Here is a 24,875-nt window from a genome sequence, read left to right on the forward strand (position 1 = left end):
GGAGAAAATATTTTTTATTCATCGATCCAAAATCTATTCTAGATATGTTTTAGTGTATTCTTAGGGACATATTTCAATGGAATTTCTATTTTACCCTTTATTTTATTTTATTTTCTTGCTTAAATAACTCAAGTTATCTGATTAAATGTATGAATAGTAAGTATGATGGTAAACAGGGTTTTTCACTTCCTTTCTTCATTTTTCCTGCCGCTCTTAAATAAAGGAGTAAGTTTAATTTCTAATGATTTTAATAAGTTTAATTTCTAATAATTTTAATAAGTTTCATTGCTTCTAACTGTTTCAAGCAATTAAATGTTGCGTCCAAACAGATTTTAATTCTGGGGTTAATTAAATCATTGCCACATTTCAATTCATCATAAAAGAAACATTAACATTTTTGTCTTCTTACGGCAAAATAAAAGAACAATTTCTATTTATAGTTTCTAAAAAAAGTATATTAAAATTATTTGCTAAACATATTAATTACATCTATAAAATAATTTGTTATCTAAAAATCTCTCAATATATATTCTCTTAGCGTAAAGGAGTTAGAAAAAGAGCAATTAAACTAAACTAAATATAGAAAAAGAACAATTTTTGAGATGATGATTCTAAAAATAGCACGGTTTAGGAATCTTTTTAAAATTTTCTATTTTTAGTATTTGCTGTTTAACAAAATAATGCATATTGAGCATTTTCCTGATATGACAATATATATATTTTTTTAAATAATATTGAGTTGAATATAATGTTGAGAAATAATATTAACAACTTTTTAAGCAAATTTTTTGAACATTATCCTTTTTAAAAGGGCAACTTTTTTAAAGTTAGCGGATGATAATATGTTTGAACGTCAAAATAAAATTGTATGTCCGTAATTTTTTGTTCATTTAAAGAACTAAACTGTTGTATTTTTTACTGTTACTCAAATAAAAAAGAAATAATAAAAAAGGACAATCAATAATTTATCTTCATTTTTCGAAAAATAGTATGCTTAGTAAATGGTCAGCAGTTTTGCAACAAATAATTTTGACTAGCAGAATCTTTTTGATTTTTTTAACAAGATTTAATTATCAGCTAACTAGTAATGATTCTTTTTCTTTTCAAAGTTTTCTTTTAACAAAAACTTAATTTAAGCAAATAATTTTAATCTAAACAATAATTTAAAAAGGAATTTTACTTTAAGGGAAGACCTAAATTAAAATATTGAAACAATTGATTAGTATATTAATGGAAAAATAATATGCGAGGTAGCGTAAAGAATGAGATTTTTAAAAATGTTAAAATTTAATTAAATAGTGGTAAAATAATTCCGTGAAACATGCGTTGACAGATAATTAAAAAAATTATTTTAAGATTAAGACGATATATAAGATCTTGATAAATTTAACGATGCATAAAAATGTTGACTACGAATTCGTATAAATAATTATAAAATATATATTGAAGAAATTGATAATTATATTATTCCAAATCTGTGCATACGTTTGTATATTATTGAAATTGTATTAATATCAGATACATGCTTTTATAAAACCCGAAATTCATTGAATAAAATGTTTTATTCAAATGTCTTTATTAAATTACGAGTAAATTTTTAGAGGACCAAAAAAGAAACATTGTATTTTATAATTTTAAAGAAAGGATTATCAATCGGTTGTAAACGAAAAATTTATTAATGAAATTTTACGCTACGCGCGCGTTAATCAAGTTTCTGGAAAGTTATCTACATTTAAATATTAATAGCCCCATTTCTTCACTGTCACCAAATAAATTTTTTAAAAATAATTAATTTTCATTTTTTTTGACTTCTACTAAATAAAAATTGTTGAAACTTTAGATATTGTAGCTCATATCGATATGTTGAATAATATGGTATGATATGGTAAAAATATCGGTATGTGGATAAATATGGTATAAGAATTCATACCTCATTCAAAAATTTTTCATCCACAATCAAAAATAATAAATAATTATTAAAAATTATTTTTTCCATGAAATTGTCTTTCGGCAAACGGATTTTATGAGTAAATATGACTTAAAACGCAAATAACCTCTCCTGATCAAACTATGGTGACCATATTTCCCTAATTGCTATATTTTGAAGGTTAAAAATCCAAATATGTAAAAAAAAATATGTATGTTTATTCAGAGAAAGTACGTTCTTGTGTCTGATTTCGTAAATTAATAGTTAGTACTACATAACTAGCATATTTAAGGTCACTACCAGGAAACATTAAGTTCGACACTTAGTACGTGAAAATCCGATCATTAGAACGAAAGTTATTCAGGATGATTTTTTTAATAGTATATTTATTTATTTATTTATTTTTTAATTTTTTATTTATTTATTTTTTTTTTTTTGCTCACTGTACATTCATTCAGTGACAGCATTAGATGACCAGCATTGGAGAAAAGCTTCAATAACCTAGATATTAGAGAGCTTTTGGTTTACGTTACGTTAATGGAAACGCAAGCCTTATTTCCCACGCTTTAGCGTGGTCAGAAATAGGGTATTGTATCTCACAAATAACGTAGGAACGTTAATTTTAACATAAGTTTTATGAAAATGGAAGCAAATAAATAAATAAAATAAAAATAACGCCATAATTGGTGTATAACCGACGAAATATTTCTCTCAGAAAAGTTTAGCTTCGATTGCCTATGAAGATCCGAAGAGTTAGAAGAATGTTTATAAAAATAAAGTCAATGCTATTAAAATAAAATTTTCATTAACATATAGAATTACATCTGAAGCATTTGAGAAAAGAAATGAGGTAAAATTTAAAAATTAAGGGGTTAACTTCTTATGTTTTCTTAATTGTTTTTGAAAGTGTGAATATAAATCCTACATGAAACTTATTCTAACTGCAATATACATGCATACTATAAGTACTCCTACATTTACATTGCTTACTATCACCAGTTTCAATATATGTGTACTACATGTACTCCTTTTTTTACTTTGCGTGCGATAATTTTAAAAGAAGAATGCAAAAATATTAAAATTCTAATTTTAATAAAAAATTACTACTGCTAAACTTTTTTTTCAGACAGAACTGATAGTGGAAATAAAGATTAAGGTTTTCAGTTCATCGCCAACATTATCGACTTCTGTCTATTCCTCCCTGAGTCGGCGATTCTTTCTCAACTAACTATTATTCATATTAAAGCTGTTTGTCATCATGGTATGGCCTTGTTGTTATCAGCCGAAACTAATACCAAGTGTCAGGTGACTTTATTTATTTTCTATTTGTTCTCGCATAACAGAGTGTAGAAATAGCATTTTTATTATGAAATCAATATTTTCATAATATTGCCCTCTTCCTTTAAAATTATACTAATTCCTTTGAAATAAATTTCTTGTTTATTTCAATTACTACCTATTATCAAGTTCTATTCTATGATTAATCAATTTTGTTTCTTGCCGAAAGTTCAACAATTTCTGCAAAAGCGTTTCCTTCTCATTCATGCGATCATTAATCACCAATCCCAACAAATTATTCATATTTTGAGAAGAATAGTGAAAATAAAGAATAATGAAAAAAGAGAAAAATGACAATAAAGAATAAGGAAAGCAAATGAAAAATGATTTAAATGAAAATAAAGAGGAACGAAAGCTTTCGGAAACTCTAACAAACGGCACAAAACGGTATTTAAAGGCATGCATTATTTCTTACGTTAACATTCGCGTATGCGTGATGAAGCTGAATTAGCGTTTGCGTTAACGGGAAACTGTAACGTAACGCAAAAGCTCTCTATTATCTCTGATCTCCAATAACTTTCTTTTATGTTTTACGAGGCTGTTTCAAGCTTCAAGGAAAATGAATCATTGCAACATTAAATAATACATACAAAAATGTTAGAATGAATTATAAATAAACTCTACTAAGCGTCATTAAAATTAAGCAGAGTTATCGATAAGCTGTTTAATAAGTCAGAAAATTCTTCCTAAAATGTATTCACAAAAATCTTACGATGCTTAATGCTTAGTAGATAAAATTTGCAGAGTAGATAAAATTTTACGGGTGTTAGATACAAAAGTGCATAGCATATGAATTGAATATTCGCAATGTACAGAGCGCAAAATAATAATAACAAAAAATAAATAAATAAAAATAAAAAACTGAGCATTTAAATAGTTTTGTTCCAGTGATTAGATTATCATGAACTACGATCGAATCTGAATGGTTCTAGGGGCTGAAATGAAACATACTATTTTTGTGCATTGATATTTTAAAACGGGTGCATAAACGTATGTATATATATATATATATATATNACAGAGTGTACCCCCTAATTGACCTATAATTATTTCCTGTGGTAGGGTACACTATTACCCTGTAATATAATACGTGGTCCAATTTAAAAATTTTAGGTCAATATTAAGGTCCGAAACCGTGCCGTTAGTTAACCATTGAAAGATGTCTTTGATTTTTTGAATAACCATTTTTTTACAGGTTTCAGGATTCTGACTTTGGTTCCTCAAAATATAGGGGGGCGGTGAGGACTTTAATCCTACTTTCAATTTTTGTGTATTTTGCTATGTCTTTATTAACTAATAATAGTAACTAATAATAATGATCGAAAAGTTTTTTTAATTCTATGAGGTGGTTAAAAATGTACGCAATTTTAAACTGATTAATTTTTATCCAAAATTGAACAGGAAATCTGTTGATAGTTTCTGAGACATTGTTTTTTTCACATTTCATTATTGAGAAACTGATTTTGCTCTGATTTCGTAATTTATGATATGAAATTACGTAGCTTAAAATAAAGTTAAAATTTGTATGCCTTAAAATTCATATTTTTTCTGATTGTTGTTAAATAAAATAATAAAAATAATCATTAATTTTTAAAAAATCATATTTTGCATCTTTGGATAAACGAGGCTTATAATCATAAGCAAAATCCGTTTGATTCATAAAAACATATTCAGAGATATGGTCATACACCCAATTAATATTATGGGACTCAAGCTTTCGGCCACTTTCCTGTTCAAACTATTGCGACATTATTTTCAGATTGTAGCTACCACAGCTGAGTCAGTAGTTGAAATATTCGATTCCAACTCCGACTCCAGACTTTTCTCAGAGCAGGACTATTTAAATTTTCAGTCAACTAAAATTTTTACAGAATCCTCCAAAAATATTAATATTATTACTAAGATAAATTTCAATTTATCTACGCACGATTGGAGTTAAGGGTAATTTATTTGAAATAGTATTTCATGCTTAACATAAGCCTTACAAAATATATTTCTGCAAAATATTGAAATAGTATAAAATCATTATAATAGAAGAACTAACTATCAATATTTTACTAGCATGCTTGAAAGAATGTTAACTTCATATTAGAAAAAGATTATTTAGGGAATATTCTAAAGTTAAAGAACTATGTATAACAAACGATGCATAAAACTCATTTGCATATCTTTTTAAACTTTTCGAACGAGCTAATAAAAATTGGTTTTGGGATTTATGTACTCTTTCAATAATTTTATCAAACATAGGCAGAAAAACGTTCGAATGTGAGAAATTAAATTTTTAATAAGATATAAATAGTAGTTACTATCACAGTATTTGTTTGAGTAATATTTTTGTTCACGTACTAATTATAAATGCTTGTTTAAACAACTTTTATGAGATTAAAAACTATTTTCCTTCTCTTAACCTATGGGACCTAACCGAACGGAGTCAAGAAAATGTTTGACTCCGACTCCAGCAATTCTTAGACTTAGACTCCACCAGTCCTGGAGGATACTTGTCATATTTTGCTGGACAAAAATCAGGATATGATTTTTTTTCTTTAGAAGGGAAAAAAATACGTTTATATTTAAACGAAGTATATTGTGTCCGATTTCGTAGCTTAAAATATCGTCTGAAAAAGAAAAATAGCATATTATTGGTCATCGTCCCGAGCAATTCACTACCGGCAAGGGACGTCATCGTAGATAAATAGTTAGATTTGTTGATTCAGAAGCCAGTCAGGGATCGACAGACACACGTGACGTCACTTACAGGTATCCTATTAAATCTTATTTGAATCACATATTTAGGCATAATCACTTCACTTCTTCTCGAGTTACAAGTACCCAATTAAGATAGCTCATTAGTGCGTGATAATCCGTTCTTCAAGTCAAAAATTACTTAAATAATCTGTTTTTTTTTTTTTCATCTCTTTTTTTTCTGTACTCTCAAACGCATTGTACACTCAAACTTATGCTTTGAACTACAGTATATTTCAAATGAATGTGAGTGAAAGGTTTTTTAGAAGAACTGTAACAAAATTTACGTTTTATGCCCTGCAAACGATTTTTTCCTCTGTACTTCTCTTGTGGCATCAGTTGTGAAAGGGGAGACGATTCGAGATCTGTCCTGTCGACTTTTGACCTACGAAGCTACTAATCACGATCTCCCAAAACTCTTCTATCTTTATTTTTCTTTTTTAGCCTTTTTAGATCATCAATAACATCTTTCTCGGTCTTCGTCTCTCCTTTTTCAAAATCCAGTTATTTTCGTGCCTGTTACTCACGCTTTCTTGTTAACTCCGCAATGAGGGGAAGAAAAAAATTCGTTACTATGAACATTCAGAATAAACAAATACTACCCTTTAGTTTGTTTGATTTTTTAGTTATCTTTCTCTTCTAAAAATAAAAGAGTGGTAATTAAAAAAAAAAGAAAAAAAATGGGTGGTTGTACTTTTATACAAATATCCTATCGTCGCTAAGTGATGTCTTCATAACGTTTTTTTTCCCTTTTTTTTAAAATTTGTAATAAGTGTGGACGGCGTTCTTTTATTTTTACAGTCTGTGGACCAACTATGAAGACAAACTGCTTTTCGATACCAATTCGCATGCAAAAATTAAATGCATTTTTAATTCGTTATAGCTTTATTAGATGTATATAAATATATATTTAGTACGTAATGAAAATATTTTTCTTATGTCTCAGGATAAATTCAAGTACGCTGCTCACAACAAATAAAGGATATTGAGGTTGGGGGTAGATCTTGCACCAGGATAATTGTTTGAATGATTGATACACTATTGACCACAATTTACGCATTTGAAAAATATAAATAAAGGTGTTTCCTTAAAAGAAAATAGTTTTTAGTAGGGGGTATGGTTTCTCCGGACAACCAGCAACGTTGAACACCTTTGAGGCATCGAGTCAACGAGGTTATTAATGAGGGGCGGGTGTATTCTGTCCCACTCCTCCAGAAGATCTCTTTCTAGTTCTTGGAGAGTTGTGGGAGTGGTCAGTGTCCAGTAATTCATCTGCGTAGAATGTCCCAAACATGCTTGATTGGGTTTATGTCCAGAGAACACGCTGACCAATCCATTCGTATGATTCCTCCCTCCAAAAGGAAATTTTTCACCTAGTTAGCACGATGTGGCGTGCAATTGTCGTCCGTTAACATGAAGTCATCTTCAATTGCTGCAGCGTAAGGGACTATAATAGGTCTAAGGATCTCCTCCCTATATCGGTGACCGGTCAGAGTTCCATTTCGAATGATGTGGAGATAGGTGCGCTCATCAATTGAGATGCCAGTATAGACCATCACTCCCCCACACCCAAATCTTACACTTTCGTGCACGAAAGCAGGATTGTTTCTTGACCCATGATTTTACAAAACGTTGGCCACTGTGTAAGATCTATAAAATCATAAATAGTGCACAGACACCTGCAATTATACTAAGTAGTATTTTTTCTTCCGTAACATCAATCTAATTTTATCAAAGAGTATCTAATTAAATAATAGTTTTCTTTTAGGCTTCAACATTATACACACATTTAATATGTGTTTATATAAAAACTATTGAAATTAAAATGAAAAAAGAAAAAAAAATTCGATTGATTTGTAACTGATTTTATATCAATAATAGTAAAATTAAGAGTTTGTGTGTGTAGAATTATGTTTTTTTATAACTCCCGGACCTATTGTCTTCGAGTCTTGAACTATGAATAAGCAGCTGCAAAAAAGGGAAATGACAGTGCCGGATGCTAAAAATCGTTCAAAAATTTCAATTAGTTCGTTCGGGAGGAAAGTTTGAAAACTGAATTTTCAGATAGGTTAAACACTGGGCAATGCTATATATTAAATTCTAAACAATTTTTTTTTTTTTAATTTTATTTATTTTTAGTATTGAAAAGAAATTATCAGTAATGTCTGTTACCTTACAGCTCTGTTTGATCAAAACGAAGTATGATGGGGAATTTATTGCACATTCTTTAATAATTATTAATCTTGTATATAATCTCTATCTGACTGATTATATCTAAGACTCTTCTATAAATCTATTCCTCTAATTTAGAGGCTCTAATTATGTTAGGTGAGTATAGGCGAAATTAATGTGGGGTGATATCACCGAATTAATAGGTAGGTAGGGATACACTTTATTTATGTCGCACTAGAGCTGCACAATGAGCGATTGGCGACGGTCTGGGAAACATCCCTGAGGATGATCCAAAGACGTATCATCGCAATTTTGATCCTCTGCAGAGGGGATGGATCCCCTGCTTTGGTAGTTCAATGACCTGTGCGTGAAATCGGTCATTTCACTGTAGAACAGTTTAACGAGAACCGATACCGCGCACCCTCGGTACTTAAGCAGGCTGATCAAAGTGGTCATCCACCAGCTTACTGACCGCAGCCAGTGATGCTTGACTTCGGTGTTCTGCTGGGAATCGCTTCTTTACGATCTACTGCGAGACCCGAATTAATATTTTTTAAACTATCAGAAGCCATGTGTTTATTTCGCTTTAATTACACTTTTGAAACATATTTAGATGAAACTAAATAATATAAAATGAATAGTAGCTGAAATAAAAAAAAAAATTGTGTTCTGAAATTTAAAATTAATGTAGAAAATTGCTTGATAGGAGTTCGTTTTGAAAGTCTTTAGCGGATGGCGATTGACAGCACCATTTTCAGTTATGATCTAAGTAAAGCTAAGGTTAGTAAGGTTAGCTATTTTTTGTTGTTGTTGATGAGTTCACCTTCTAGAAGCTTGTTTTGCTTAATCTAATGAAATAAGCCCCTGGAAAAAGTAACTAGTAATAATTATAATAAAAAATGGAATTATTTTAGCTTTTTTAATTGTGTCAGTATATGCCTTACAATTTTGTTTATGATTGCTTATAGTTTGATTTATACCGATTTGCTGATTATTTCCTTTTTATTTTATCCTTCACAACGAGGGAGCATTCAGCGAATATTAAATAGTTGTTCCAATTTAAAGTTTCCCCTCTTCTCTTTTTTTGATAATTCAAGATTTTGATGATCAAGATAATTACAAGTGACCAAAATTTATTTTTACCTTTAAAATTATAATTGAAAGGAATTTATTATAATATACACTTATAAGTAATCATGATCTATGATAAAAATTATCATGATTACAAGTTGTATAGTACATGTACAGTGCGCAAAAAGTAAACAGGCTAATCTTGAATAACTTTTGATTCAATGATAGGATTTTCCCTATCTAGGACTTAAGCTTAATGGTCTAAGAGGATGACTTCTAGGAAATATGATCCCAATAGTTTGGTCAGTGTAACCGTCCAAAATTTCGAACCCTTAATGTTAATTTTAATTTTTTGCATATCCCGAAGACAAAACGAATTCAAAAACTTTTGCACACAATTATAAAGTTCCTTTATCCAAAGATAATTTCATGAAAAAAATAACTTATGGTAACAGTCCATTATTTTTCATTATTTTATTTAATGACGGCAAAAAAATATTTTGGAAAGCAAGATATTAAATTTTTTGCATCATTTTTGAAAGTGCAATTTTATATGACAAAATACAAAATTTGAAGGAAATTGGTAGCATAATTCCTGAAAAAATAACATTTTAAAAATATGACTTTTTTAAAATTCGTTTTCTCGATTGTTTGAAATTAAGTGATTTTGATTACTTGTTATAGTAGATTGTAATTGCTTGTAATCATATATAGTAAATACTTTCAATCATATATCATAATTATTTGTAAACATAGATCTTGATTATTCATAGTAATAGATTGTTGAATCAGGATTATTTGCAATTTTTATTGATCGTAATCACAATTAATTGCATTTTTGATAATTCATAATCTTATTTTAATTATATTAAGTTATCATAATTATAACAAGTTATTATAGTCGCGTTTATAAGCGCAATAGTTAATTATGAATATTTGTAATCACGATTACAGCCAGTAGCTGATTACTTATAATAAGTTAGATTGTGTTCAAACCTGATACTCAGATATGATTGTAACAGTTTATACTTAATTACAAAGTAAAATAATTTTGAGAAGGAAAATAAAAATAATTGTAGTATGCCTCTTATAATCATATAAATTGCAACAAAAATACTGAGAAGAAATTATTTATCTTAATAGAAAACTATCATAAAAAGCAAATAATTTACACAGTTTTAAGTTTCTCAAAACTATGTTCACAATTATTACATCAATATTTATGAACCTCTTTATTATTATTATTTCTTTATTATTATTATTTTTTAATTTTCAAAAAGTGCTTTTGAAGAACATTGCAATTAATGAACTTATACAAGATATAAAAGCATCCGAATCGAAGACGCTGCGCTGACTTAAATAATTATTTCAATATAAAAATGAAGATTAAAATAATCTTAAATAAATTTAAGGTAAATTTTTGGTAAGGAAAAAAGGTTTTTGCTGTATTTTGTTTTAATAACAGTAAAAGATAATAGCTCTATAAAAATTTCATTCAAAAAAGGAAATTCTTTCGATTTTTCTGTGATTATTTCCCTTTCCTACCTTTTTTTTCTTACTGTTATTATAATTATTTAATTTGAACCTCACATATTTGTCCTCACCTCACCTCAATTTTAGCGTCACCTCACACACTCTTTGGCATTTTAGCTTTTGCAAGAACTAAAACCTTGACTTTTCAAAAGGTAAAATAAATTTTATTAATTTTAATAAATTACATTTTTAATTTATACTTTAATGTATTTTTTTAGTTAAGTTTTCGTAAAATTTTAAACAAAATAATACATACCCGTTTTCCTCGACTTTGAATGGCGAGTGTACTTTATTTTTCATAAAGAAAAGCAGTAAAAGAATTGCTGGTTTCGGTAATTAACAGGTAGCTCCTATAGGCAAAAGTAATAATTTTAAGTGTAACGGTAAAAAAACAACAACTCTAATTTAGTTTATTATGGTTTCCATATGCTAGAATTTAATAATTTTAATGCAAGAAAATTTCTATCGTTACTATATTTAATCCTAGGAAATATATTTTACCTTTGATTGAAAAGACTATAAACAATGGATTTATAATAGCAGTAATATTTAAATAGTTTTAATGATTATTTTCAATTTAGTTACGTAGCGTAATTATGTAAGAATTAAAGTGCATGTTTGAAGAAAGCTGTACGATATCCTACGAAAAAAAAAATTTTTTTTTATGTTAAAGAATCTTATTGGATTAATAAAGACAGAAATATTGGAATTAGGATCCTTAGATGAATCACTGGTCGCGAGTTAGTGTACGTTTCTTTTTAAGCCACAATATCATACAAATCTCTGTGATGTTTTACTTTGACATAAGGAGTTTTAGCTTAAAAATGATCCCCCCCCCAAAAAAAAAAAATTAATGATCTTTTGAAAAGAATATTATTCATTGCCATTGTTAGTGAATATTAAAGTATATAAAGAAAGTATTTAAAGAGATATATTTTTACTACTTTCCGTAATTATAAAAAATCTTTTTATGCTGTGCACTAACATATCATTGATCTTTCGAAAAACTTCGTTTAAAAAAGCATTTTCATGGAATTTTTGCTTATAATGTATATGTAAATTAAGACAATTTTTACATTTTCTTTAAAAAAATTTATATATTTTTTCCCCCTGGTTCATTTTACACTAGTTTGTGATTAATAGTTTGATGAATGAATAGAAAAGAGAAGCGTAAGCAAAAAGGGGAAAAAGTGCAAGATGCAGAAAATATCCTATTTATAACTTTGTTCATAATAATAATAATAATATAAAATAAGATCATCAAAAATCACTGCTCAGCTAAAATTGGAAGAAAAACACCCTTCACAAGTTGTTTCACTGCATAGCGAGTCCTACATAGGAGAAACAGCCTTGCGGTGTAAGTAACAAGCCATTGTCCTTACCCTGGTTGAACTTGCTCTTTCTAACCATTTCGGTTATTTAGGATCTCGGGTGGTTTTCTGTTCTCTGTGAAATATTTTCAAATAAAGTATATTTATTTTGTGAAATATTTAACTTAGTATTCATTCTTATTGTCTTTTTTTCTGTACTCGTAAATTTTCATCGTTCCTTCAACAGGTACTAGCGGTTCTACGGTATTCTACATAAAACACTCACAAAATGTTTTCTTTTCTCGAGTTAAACTATCCAGAAATTTATGTTCCTAATTCAATGAATACGTTCGTCACTGTAAGCAAAATGCGATAAGCATATTCTTCCTCATTGTTTCAGAAAATCATGTATGCGTTGGATTAAAAAAATCTTTTGACCAACAACATGATCAAACGGGTACATATGTGTAGTTTAGTCTTATGTAAAGTAAATCATTTCTGCAATAGCCATCTATCGACTAAGGTGGACATAGCTCAACAATTTTGAGACCAACGACATGATCATGGATATAAAGTCAGCATTGAGCGAGTCCCGGTGGACTTTACTTCCCAGAAAAGCTGGAACCCATCGATCTGTAGCTGGCTGAACATTAAGTTGGCTCTAGGGTTCATTAATACACCTCAGTGATTTAATCGCTGTTTCATCGCTACTCTTTATTCGTATGTGTATCTAACTACAAATTTTTCGTGACTAGGAATAACAAAGTGATAAGTGGTTTATGTTTATTACAATCAGAAAAATAGGTGTTGCTTTAGGTGTTTATATCCACATACTTTTCGATTAGACTGGCTTCAACACCACAATAAAAAAAAAGAGTTGTAAGAGTCATAAAAAATCAGGCTAACATAAGCATTAATAAAAAAAAAAGCAGCGTCACGAAGATCAAATTTAAAAAAAAGCAGACGATATTTTTGGAACTTCTTAGAGTTGTTTTCGGGACTGAGTTTCTTGTTTTTAAGATCAACTTGTTCATAATTACTGCCTTGGTGGAGATTTTAATATAAATATGCATTTCGAAGAGGGAAAAAATTAGCAATGCTTTAAGAAAAGTATATCGGCTGCAATTGAAAACCAATCCTGTCCATTGGAACGCAAGAGGAAAAACATGAATTGATGCAATTTTTGCAACCCATGACTTGAAATGTGGCGCTTGTTAAAATCTATGAGGGAAAAAGCATTTGACCAATGGATAACCAGTGATATAATACGGTCACAATTTTCTCTCTTATGTATTTAATCATCTTTATTATAATTTTTCTCAACTGTTCGATCCTAGCAAAGATAGTTTTTAAAATATCTTCCCAAAGAGATATTAATTAACTGAGTAAATTAATTGATTAACTGTCATTAAATTTAACATAATTTCAATTTTTCTTTCTGTTATGAGACCTGCTACAGGATTTATTTATACGTCAACGAACTCTCCCTCATGCTTGATCCCTACTCAACAAAGTAGTTCCATATATCTTTCTCGAAGAGAAGGTGGATGTTTGACATAAGATTCCTCAGAACAAAACTGAAAACAGGAACCATAAAATATCACTTGTGTTTCCTCCTGTCCCAGCATCCGTTACTCCAACAACAACAACTGTGACGACGGACGAAGGACCGATCACAGATAAGATTCCCGAGAACATGAGTTTGTTACAACACGAGTAGCTCCATCCCCCTCTTGCATTTTGTGGGGAATAATCTTGTGTCATAGTTACGAAGCATTAGTGTATGATTTGTTTTGTAGATAAAATAGATATAGTATCGTAGATAAAACAAAATACTTCAATATTTTTATCGGTATACAAATCCCAATGCACATAGCATTTCACAAATAGCATTTGCTTGTTAGTCTATGGTTTAGTTCTTGTTAAAATTAGCTCGAATTGGGTGGAGTATTTGAACACTACTATTATTTTTAATTCTGAGGTTTAGGCTCACATAAAAGCTGGTATTCATATGAATGAGAATAGAAAGTCATATAAAATTAATAAAATGACATAGAAAATTAAAAAAAATTACGATAAAAAAGCATGTAACATCTATAGTAAGCTAATATTTTAAAAAAAATTACACTCCCTTCTTTTCCTTTATTTTTTAAAACGGATTTAAATATATTGTTTCTTGTTATTAAAATATTTGAAATATATGAAAATTGATTTTCAAAATATAAGCTAAATTACATTTGAAATGTTATACCTTAACTTAAATTAGCTTTCAAATGTTACTATCAAGACGGTTATTAAAAGTCAACTACTTGAAACTCGAAATATTGGCATATTATATTCATACAAGAACAAAATAAGAAATAAAACTTATAAAATTATTCTGAAAAAATTCTTCAAATACATTTTTGAATAGCAAGTTATTTGACTCAATATATTTTATGCCTCCTTCATGTTACGAATAATTTAATAAAAAATTTTAATAATACTCAAGCAACTTTTGGTTTTTTACTCGATTAAAAAAATTATTCATAAACTGCGAATTCTGATAAATATTCATTGATGTTAAACATACATTTTATGCAAAACCCGTACAGCTACGATCAAATATGCAACAAAAGGAAAGAAATATTACCTCTCAAATTAATAAAACAATTGCATAATTTGTAAAACTAACTAGTAGATATCTACGCATATGGCCTTTCGTACACTATTAGAATTTTGATCATGAAATTATGGTAAAATAACCGGTAACAGTATGTCCAACTGATGAACCATAATGTTTATGGTTATGAACAGTTTTTACCTTTATGATTTATGATTAACAACTGGTACTTTTTAGAAACTGTGAATACAAAACTATACGGTTTTGTAACTGTTTACAATTTGCATAATTTCTAAACCATAAAAGTATAACTTAAATGGACATTAGAGTTCTGTGGATGTTGAGCTATTTATGAGTGAGTTTTGCATACCAGTAATCAAGGATCACTTGAAAAGTGGAATATTAAAAACTCTTCATGCATTGAAGAAATGGAAGAAATATTGTGGTGCGAACGTTAGGATTCAAACCCTCTGTTCAGCCTGTCATGCGATTGTCCGATCATCCCTCTCAGCTATAGTATGTACCCAGCTGCACAGAATTAATAGCTTCATAAGGTGAGCCTAGTTGGTGAAACAAGAATTGTGGTTGTTAAACTATATTAGGTAAAAACAATCAACAAACGTTTTTCTTACACATTACAGTTTGAATGTCATCTTTTTTATGGTTATTTGACTGTTTTGGTTAAAAATGGAAAAGTCACAATTACTAAATTGCTAGTTAATCATTTTTGCAGAGAAATTTCCAACAATGTACGCCTAGGCATCAATCGCATGTGTTTAGTGATTGGGACGCATAACCAGTCAGTGCTAAAGCTTTTCATCAATAATTTAGAGAAAAAAGTCCTTTAAATCAGCACATTTTTAACAAACTACATTTCTTATTTATGATATGCATTTTTATAAAATTTTTTCACAGAAACAAATTGCTTACTTGCCAGAAAATAAATAAATGAATAAAAATAAATTATAAGCAAGTAAATTCCACTATTATAGCTTGTTTTCTTTCTTTCCCAACTTATCTGGGTGGCGATTTAAATCGTTCTTAAAGCATTTTAATCTTATTATTAATCTTTATTTACAAACTTACAATGCGCAAATAGATTTATGCAAAATGAAATGCTTCACGCATTTATATTGCTCCAACCCATTGAAAAATGGACAAATAATTTAATTTTAAAAGAATTAAACGCAAATTATAGCACATTTCAGAAACGCTAAAAGGCTTCAAAAAATAATGTTGCTATCATAATTATAATAGTTGTGTTCATTTAACGGAATTTTTTAAAAACAACTAAGGAGAAAATTTTTTAAAATTTCAAGTGTTTGAATTGTTCATATAATCTTTAAAATTTTTGTCATTAAATATATTTTAATGAATTTAGTTCTGTAAAAAATTATTTATCGATATTATTAATTTGTTATTAATTTCAAAATCTCCATACATTCTCGTTTTGTGTGAGAACAAGTATTCAAAGGAACAATATTTCGGTACATTCGTGTCTGATAGAGGAATACCTTAGACTTGCTGCTTAGTGTTGGAATAAATCAAATTCTGAGTAAATGAACAACATTTGGATGATGAATGCAGAAAATTAACTGAAGCAAGACAAATAAAATTGAAATCTAATGATGTATCATTGAAAACTAAAATTTATATTGATATGCTATTCTATCTCTAATGCTTAGCGACAAATTATGCTAAAACTGCTGGACTACCAACTGCTGGACTTCTAAAATATAACTATCTACAACAGCGTATCTTGATTTTTATTCCAACTTATATACTTTTTTTTTGGCCAGTGAATATTTTACCTGATTTTATTTTTATTTTATTGTATGAAATTTTTGTGTCTTTCTATATATTTTTCAAATTTTTTTATTGTTAACAATGCGAGCAATATAGATTGCCTGTATTGCTTTGAAAATAAACAAAGAATATTTTTATGAAGTACACATCCAATTTTGATTCCTTTATGTCAATTGGGATGAACTCATAATAATGAGTTCATAATAAAAAGCGCACCTAATGGCGCATGACGACATTTCCAGGAATAGGCGTGCTGTCTTAACCCTGATGATGTGGCACAATTTCCCTAACAATCTGTAGCAACATTTATGCGGTTTCTTGTTATACATAACACTTTTACACTTATATATTTTGACAAAAAATTGACTAAAAATGTAGCAGGAGAGAGAAACCGATTACAGATTTGAAATAAGAGATACAAAAGGATCTAAGATTAGAAATAAGCGATACGAAAGTATCTAGGATTAGGTAAAAAAAATTCTCATGCAACAGGGGAAAAAAGTTGTACTTTAGTGGTATTATTTAGATTACTAATAATAATGTGACGGACATTATTAAAATGCACATATCGATGATCGATCACCATACTCAATTGAAATCCGCTGCGAGTATCGTTCTTTTTAAATTAACGTTAATTAAAATTTCGTTAAATAAATCCTTAACCCCTACCCCACTGTAGTGAACTTACCTGCATGAACTTACCAGCATGTTAGGTTTATCAGTCTGAGGAATTGAAACACGGGAATAAATAATTTTAATCTAACATTTAAGCCATACAATGTCTAAAATGAATACTCAAATTTCACGAAACTTTCCTCGTTTATAACGAAACTGTTTTCTGGTATATGCTCCGAATGAAGATTTCATCACAGTGATAAAATTATTGCCCCTCCTTCGAGTAAACGAATTTCGTCAAAATAAAAAATAAAAATATTTCGTCATTTTGTCTTTTCCAAAAAAAAAAAAAATAAATAAATAAATAAATAAACAAACTCGCTTTTTCTAATGTGTCTAACTTTTCTAATAGAAACTTTACTGTGGGCACCATATAGGTGGACCAATATCATCCCAACAACATACGACGGATATACAGAACAGAGAGATAAATTATAATCTTGCCCGAAATGGGATTCGTACCCGGAATCTCCCTGGTACCAGGTCAACTCCTTGACCTCCATACAGTCGGTCAGCATAAGTCATTTTTTTTAAATTTCCGATTGTCTAGTCTTCATTCTAGTTTCGTCATTTTTGTTAACAATCACCCACAATGCGCTACGATGAGATTCCGTTATTGAGGAAACATTTTCGTCATATATTTGAGAGTTCGCGTTTCGTCACAAAATCACGTGATTATCGTGTGAAAATAATTCTCAAAATTAGCGAAATAAAGCTCAAGGATTGCTGAATCGTCTAAAATTGAGAGTTTTATTTCTGAGAGTGTACATTTTTCTCTAAAATTTGAGAATAAAAAAGTTATATTCGTCTCCAGTTTCTCCTTCATTTAATAATTTAATAAAAGTAATTTCATTCATTTCTTTTTTTAAGAATTCAGTAATCGAAGTACGTAAAATTATTCCTGATTTACATGAAAGAAAGAGTTTGATTGTGGCTTTTCGAATGTTTATGACGATTGATACGAATATTTTTAAATTTTCAATGTTTCAATCTGTTAACTCCTTGTTAAATGGCTTATGTTATTCGGCCTACAATTTCCGGAATATTTGTAAGTTAAAGTTATCGGGTTAGTAATATTACTGTTAATCTCGAAGTTATTAACAATTGATAATTAAATATTTTTTTTATTCCTTATATCATCAGTATGTTGTAGATAAAATTTATCAGTAACAAAATTTAAAAAGCCAGAAAAGCATTTAACATAGCCACATATACCAGAATTGTTTACAATAACGTAAAGATCTTCCAGTATTTTGAAAAGCTCTTGTTTTCTTTAAAAAAATTATTGTTAGTTCTACAGTTAAATATCCAATAGATTCGTTAAATTGCGTTCATGTGCCAGAAGGAATTATTTATTATTATTATTTTTTTTTTTTTGTTGCTAAAACGCGAATTTAAAAAGTAAAGAACAAATTGTCATAACCATGAATCAAATTAATAATACAGCTTAGCATGGCAATTTAAAATACCATATATCTAGAGTAAAATTCATTAAATATCTAGAACAAGTTGACAAAGAAATTTTTACAAATTGTTTTTGAATATGCTCTGTAAGTTCATCCCAAAAGTTCTCATTAAAACTAAATCTTTTTGGAATGCCACGAGCTTCTTCATGATTTACCTGCGAAGAATAAACCAATCGTATTTCGACTTCACTTTCTGCTACTATTTCAGCCAATTACGATAATAAAAGGTGGAGAAAGGCTGGTACCTTTTGAGAGTGGGCGGAGCGTAAAAGCTCCGCCTCATAGTAGGAGCACCAAGATGAATCCCATGCTTGATGCTTAGAATGGATGTCAACGGCGTTGGGTTGGGTCGTAATAATCCGTTTAGCATCGATTCCTTAATGTCGGAACATACAAACGAGTATATCCCACAGCTGGTTACTGTGGGTCAACGCAGCATGGGTCCGATAGAATGTTGTTATGATTGGACGCCGGTCACGACGAATTGTTATTCAGGAAACACTATGAAAGAAATGGAAGGTAGGTACTTCCAACCTTGATCAAGTATTATAATTATATTCTACAAATATATGTATATTCTGAAAATATATGTATATTCTACTAACATATGTATATGCTACATGTATATTCTACAAATATATGTATACGTAAATATTCTACGAAGGAAATCCAATGACTTTTAGAGATAAAAGCATTTCTGTGTGAAATTTTATTATCTTTCAATAAATAATTAAATGATAAAATTAGAAAGATATTATCAGGACCAAATACTTGGCAAAAAAAAAGGTCAAAAGCAAAGTAAAATTTTAGAGGAACCTTGAATATTTTCCCTTCTTTCTTCCATTAAAACTAATAATCATAATTTTATTTTTTATTTTAAATAAATCTTATTTTTAATATTTTCGTGTTGAAGGAAATTATTATAAAATTATTTATATCTCCTGTTGTGAAATATCCCTAAATTTTCTACCTCGAATGAGAAAAAGTCTAGGGATAAAAAAACTCAAATTAACTTAGTTTTTGGACACTATAGGAGACTCCGCCCCCTGCTCGCTAACGCTCGCCAACCCCCGAGAATTGCTACGCAATCCTATGTGGTTCACGCCGTGAACCATGGCTCGCTGCGCTCGCTCGCCAATGAACACAATGTTCTAGCACAAAGACATAATATATTATCATCAAAGACATAGTATTTTATCATCAAAGACATAGTATTGTACTTATGTAGAAGAATTCTATCAATGTTCTTATTGGCTTTTAAAAAAGTATATTAGCTATTTAGATTGTACATGGTGAAAAAATCAAAACATTAGCTAAATGAGAAACATATTAGCAAAATAAATTATCAAATATTGCAGTTACTCACCTAAATTCAACTAAATGTGTATAATAAATTAGTTAATGCTAGAAATTCTGAAAGTTTTAGAAAAAAATTTTATTATTTAAAAATATAAACTTTAAACCCTAACTTTTCCTTGTGAGATAATAACCCTCAAAAAGTCTTTCATTTTCAAGAACACAAAAATTTGTTTTATCGCCAAATGAAATATTTTTTGGTGATCAGCATTATTGAAATCAATTTCTATATTAATTAACATTTGTGATAAAGTACATAACATTTTAGAACAAAATAAGGATGTTTTACATACAATAAATTAAAATGCATGGCTGTTAGCATTACCCGAGAAATACCACGTGGAGGTCGCCATGCTGCATTTCTAATCGGGGAGTTTTGATTTTGGCAGTTCCCCTTGCCTACTGCCAATAGAAGTTTCAATTAAATTTTTTCCAAAAAACATTTTTTTCTGCAAAGCTCTAAGAAATTAACACTAAGCATTTAGAATTTCTTTGAAAACACAATTATAGATTTGGCATCTTGGAGCAATTACTGAAAGGCTGTCAAATGACTTAACTCTTGACAGGCCAACATAAAGTTGTCCATGACTAAAAACTTGTTTAGTCAATACTAAACTGATTTTCTCAAAAGTCTGACCTCGTGACTTATTTATAGTCTTGTTTCTGATTAATTCTATCTAGAACAACTGTTTTATATTAATTAAATTCTTTGAAAATCATTACAAATGAGTGATTTTCTTCCGAAAAAAAATCGCATTAACCTTTTGCTTTGCGGCTGGTACAACATGTGGACCACATGTGATGCTACAACATGAACACCGTAAGCAAAGGGTTAAGAACGTTCGCAATAAATGCTAGAAAAACTTGAATAATTTTAAACTAATTACTTTAAAGATAGAAATTATTTAATTGTTTTTCAAAGCATTTTCAGCAACTATGCTTACATATGAAAATCGTAATAAAACTAATTTCCCGAAAAAATTTACAAATGCATGAATATAAAAATAGTTTTTGAAATAGTAAATGTTTTTAAATAATTTCAAAACAGGAGAGTTCTTTTTTTTTTAAATTATTTAAAACTAACAATTTTATTTGAAATGTTTGCCCTAGTTTAATATTTTATGTTTGTTCATTTTATTTAATCATTTTTAATTTCTTTTTTTTTAATAATTTGTTTTGGTATCTCATTGTATAATAATCGACAATTTTCAGCAAATAAGGGCAAACTCATAAAGTTTACTCGATCTAATTATTTCTAAGCTTAATTAAAAAATAACAATTCTTAATTAAATAAATTAATCTTTTAACCTTATATCGTTCTATATTAATCGAAGTGGATTTTTTAAATGAAAGCAAAAATTTTTATTTTTCAGTTAATACAGAGTCAGAGATGCATATTTTGAAAAGTTAACCAATATTTTGTAATTAAGAAGTTAATTTACTTTTTAATCCTTTCTTTAAAAAGGAATTTTTAAAACATGACGCTTATAGCTAAGTATTAAAAAGAAAAATCGTAGAAAATTGGAAAACGAATCAAACATAAATACTTCCTTTGAACTACATTTTTCATACATTTGAGAATTTTATAAACACGATTTATATGATTATTTTTCTGCTCAAATTTAAATTAAATTCAAGTTCAAATTAATCGCGTCAAATTTAAAATCACGCATCATCTCCTTTAACTACATTTTCCAAATTTTCAAAATTAAATGAACAACAGTTATAAATAAGATTTATTATTTATATCTGTAACTAATTTACGCAATTATTCTTTTTAATTTAGAAATTGAATCAGTAATAAAAGTCTCCCTTTAAATGTATTTTCTTAATGTAACAAAATTAAATAGATATCATTTATTACTGAGATTATTATAGTTAATCATTTTGATCTCTCAAATAAATTTACAATCATTCTTTTCATACTGGAAATTAAATCGAAAATAAATATCTCCCCCTAGGTACTTTTTAAAAATATTCCAGAATTAAATAAAGGAATTAATAAGAGATTTGTAACTGATCTCATTAATACAATAATGTTATTCATTTTAAATAGGAAATTGAATAAAAAAGAAATATTTCCCGTTAACGACATTTTCCAATTATTTCAGAATTTAATAAGTACCATTTATTTATTTGATTTGTAATTGATCTCTCTAATTAAAACATATGATTTTATTTTATAACCGGCATTGAACAGCCGACCCCATTTTTGGTTTTACGATTACTTATGTTCAACTTCATAGCCTAAGCCTTGTAATTTTGAACCAATTCAGAAGACAAGAAAACTCCTGGATCAGTACCCCCAAAGGTATTGATTTGTTATGGAAACATGGAGGACTTTGTGACTCGACAGATTTAACGATCATCAGTCACCATTTACTACTCGAGGAATCTTGGGCAGTCGGGGATCGAATCCACGACCTCTTGGACATGGGTCCAGTGCCCTACTAACCATGCTATTCCGGCCCAACAGATATTATTACTCTTTTTTGTGATTAATAGTAATTCGAATGTCATTATGTTTCTACCATAGTCCGCCATAACACATACAGACTCGTATTTCATGCATCGTATTTGAGTTTCACTTCTCGAAAATTTTCTTGCAGTGATATAAACAAAACTTTTGCTAAAATTATTAGTTTTTTTTCTTCCTGTTGTTAAATAAGAATAAGTTCCTTAGAAAATCAGGCAAAGAGCGTAGTAAAGGTATGATCTTTTCATATATTTTGAACTTAGGAAATTAATTGCTATTATTCTAATACAGCAGCTGCTTTTAAAAGATATTTTAGAACTCAAAATTGATTAAAATCTAAAAATGCAGTTTTGGAGTAATTGGATGACCTTTCCAGATTGTTTTGGGAAGGGCTCCTTTTTCTTGTTACCAGTAAAAGTACCAATAGCACAGTAAAATATTCCGGATCAAATTCCGGAAAAAAACAACGGTACTCAGGGAGCCGGCACTTTTTACCCCAAAATCCATTTTTACCGGAACATGATGTGGAACAAAAATTTGGTACGCAGTAATTTTTACTGTAATATTTACAGTAAAACCACTGAATCACACTAATTAAATAAATATTACTGTAAAAATTACTGTATAATATTTTCAGATAAAAATGGATTTTACGGTAAAAATGGATTTCATGGAAAAATGGATTTTACGGATAGTACACCTAAATTGCCGGTAATTTATACAGCAGTATGATCTAGAAATTTTTGACTATTTGATCTCTTATTTTCTCTAATTAAATAAATATTACTGTGAAAATTACGTTTTAATATTTAACGGTAAAATGGATTTTACGGCTAATGTACCCAAAGTGCCGTTACTTCATACCGCAATTTCATTTGAAATTTTTTACAGTGTGTGACATGAAATTCAAACATGCTGTTTAATGGTAGAAAAAAACCATAAATTTTTTTTAAAATTTCTTATGTATTATAAAATATTTATATTATATAACATATTATTTATATTATATAATGTTATATTTTAATTTCTTCTTTTATTTCTTAATTTTTCATAAATTTTGATTTTTTAGAAACTTCAATCTAATTATTAAGATAGAAATAATGTTTTTGGTTAAATATTCAAGCGAAGATTCTATTACTTTAAGTTTGTATTATTTATCTGATAGCTATAATAGAATCTTTGTTATAAAATGGATACAATTTAAAAAATATCTGTTTAGAAATACACCCCTTTATTTTGAAATTCACTCCCCAAAAATAAATCGAATAGTGAAATTACTCTCGAATATTTTTTCCTTGGATATAATGCTGGTTTCTACTTTCCATAGCTTGTCTACTCTCAGCCGCCAAGGAACGGCCTAGTCTGGTGGAAACATATCGGAGTACGTATGGATCTTACCTTGCGGATTGCGATCTCAAAGACAGTGATGAACTCTCCAACAAGAGTCCATCCGATTCATCCTCGGAATTGGATGGTGTGGAAAATGGAGAATGCGGAGGACAAGAAATAAAGAAACCTCTACACCCAAAATTGGTGAATATCAATGGCACATTAGAGACAAAATCTTTGTGGGATGAATTTAACGAGTTGGGAACGGAGATGATTGTTACAAAAGCTGGAAGGTAAGATTTTACTACGTATTATTTCTGTCACGTACAAAATAATTGATGATAAAAGAATTTTAAGTTTCTTAGGAGTTTACATGATTGCATACAAATATAATGATAAAAATTCTCTTTTAGTTTCAAATTTATTTTAAATAATTTGCCCGTTTACATTTTTTAATGTCATAAATTATTATTAGATTTATCATTGTCATTTGGTTTGAATAATTATATTCATGCATTAAATTTGCTTTCAGATTATTTAAAACTATCTTCTTTTTTTAATTTTACGCATCTCGTAAATAACGTTTCCGAGTTAAAATTTTTTCGAGAAAAAAAAAGACACTTGATAATTTTATCAAAAACTAAATTTTTAATTAATAAGGGATACTTAACCATCTATATCTATCCCCCCTCTCTCTCTCTCGTTACATATATATATATATNTATATATAAATTTTAAATTTCATTGTAAATTAAACTTAGAAAACAACAAATTTATAAGTTGCAATTTAATTTGAAACTGAGTGCAATTGCTTAAAATAAACGATAAAAAGTTTTTTAATCGATATTTGAAGCCAAATAAAAAATTTAATTTAGCATGCATTTTTTTTATTTTAAAAAATGAATTGAAAAAAGACGTTGCAGGAATTTTATCATATTATAGCAATTTTTCTTCTTCACTATTTTTACTTTTATTTTTAATTAAGTTTTCAGCTTATTCATAATCTTAATTGCATGAATAGTCATTATAAATGTACAATGTTTTTTAAACTTGTAATAGTTCAATAAAACTT

General features: G+C 28.7%; 1 protein-coding gene across 1 annotated transcript in view; it reads left to right on the forward strand.

The window, feature by feature from the left end:
- The first annotated feature begins 19,054 nt into the window (after positions 1–19,054).
- Positions 19,055–24,875, forward strand: part of LOC107451986 (T-box transcription factor TBX10-like) — a 70,874-nt gene continuing 65,053 nt past the window's right edge. The window contains exons 1-2 of the mRNA NM_001323828.1: positions 19,055–19,161; positions 23,802–24,096. Coding sequence (NP_001310757.1) covers positions 19,080–19,161; positions 23,802–24,096 — 377 coding nt within the window. The 5' untranslated portion in view covers positions 19,055–19,079. The remainder of the gene's footprint in view (positions 19,162–23,801; positions 24,097–24,875) is intronic.

Source organism: Parasteatoda tepidariorum, chromosome 6 (assembly GCF_043381705.1).
Source record: "Parasteatoda tepidariorum isolate YZ-2023 chromosome 6, CAS_Ptep_4.0, whole genome shotgun sequence".
Lineage (NCBI taxonomy): Eukaryota > Metazoa > Arthropoda > Arachnida > Araneae > Theridiidae > Parasteatoda > Parasteatoda tepidariorum.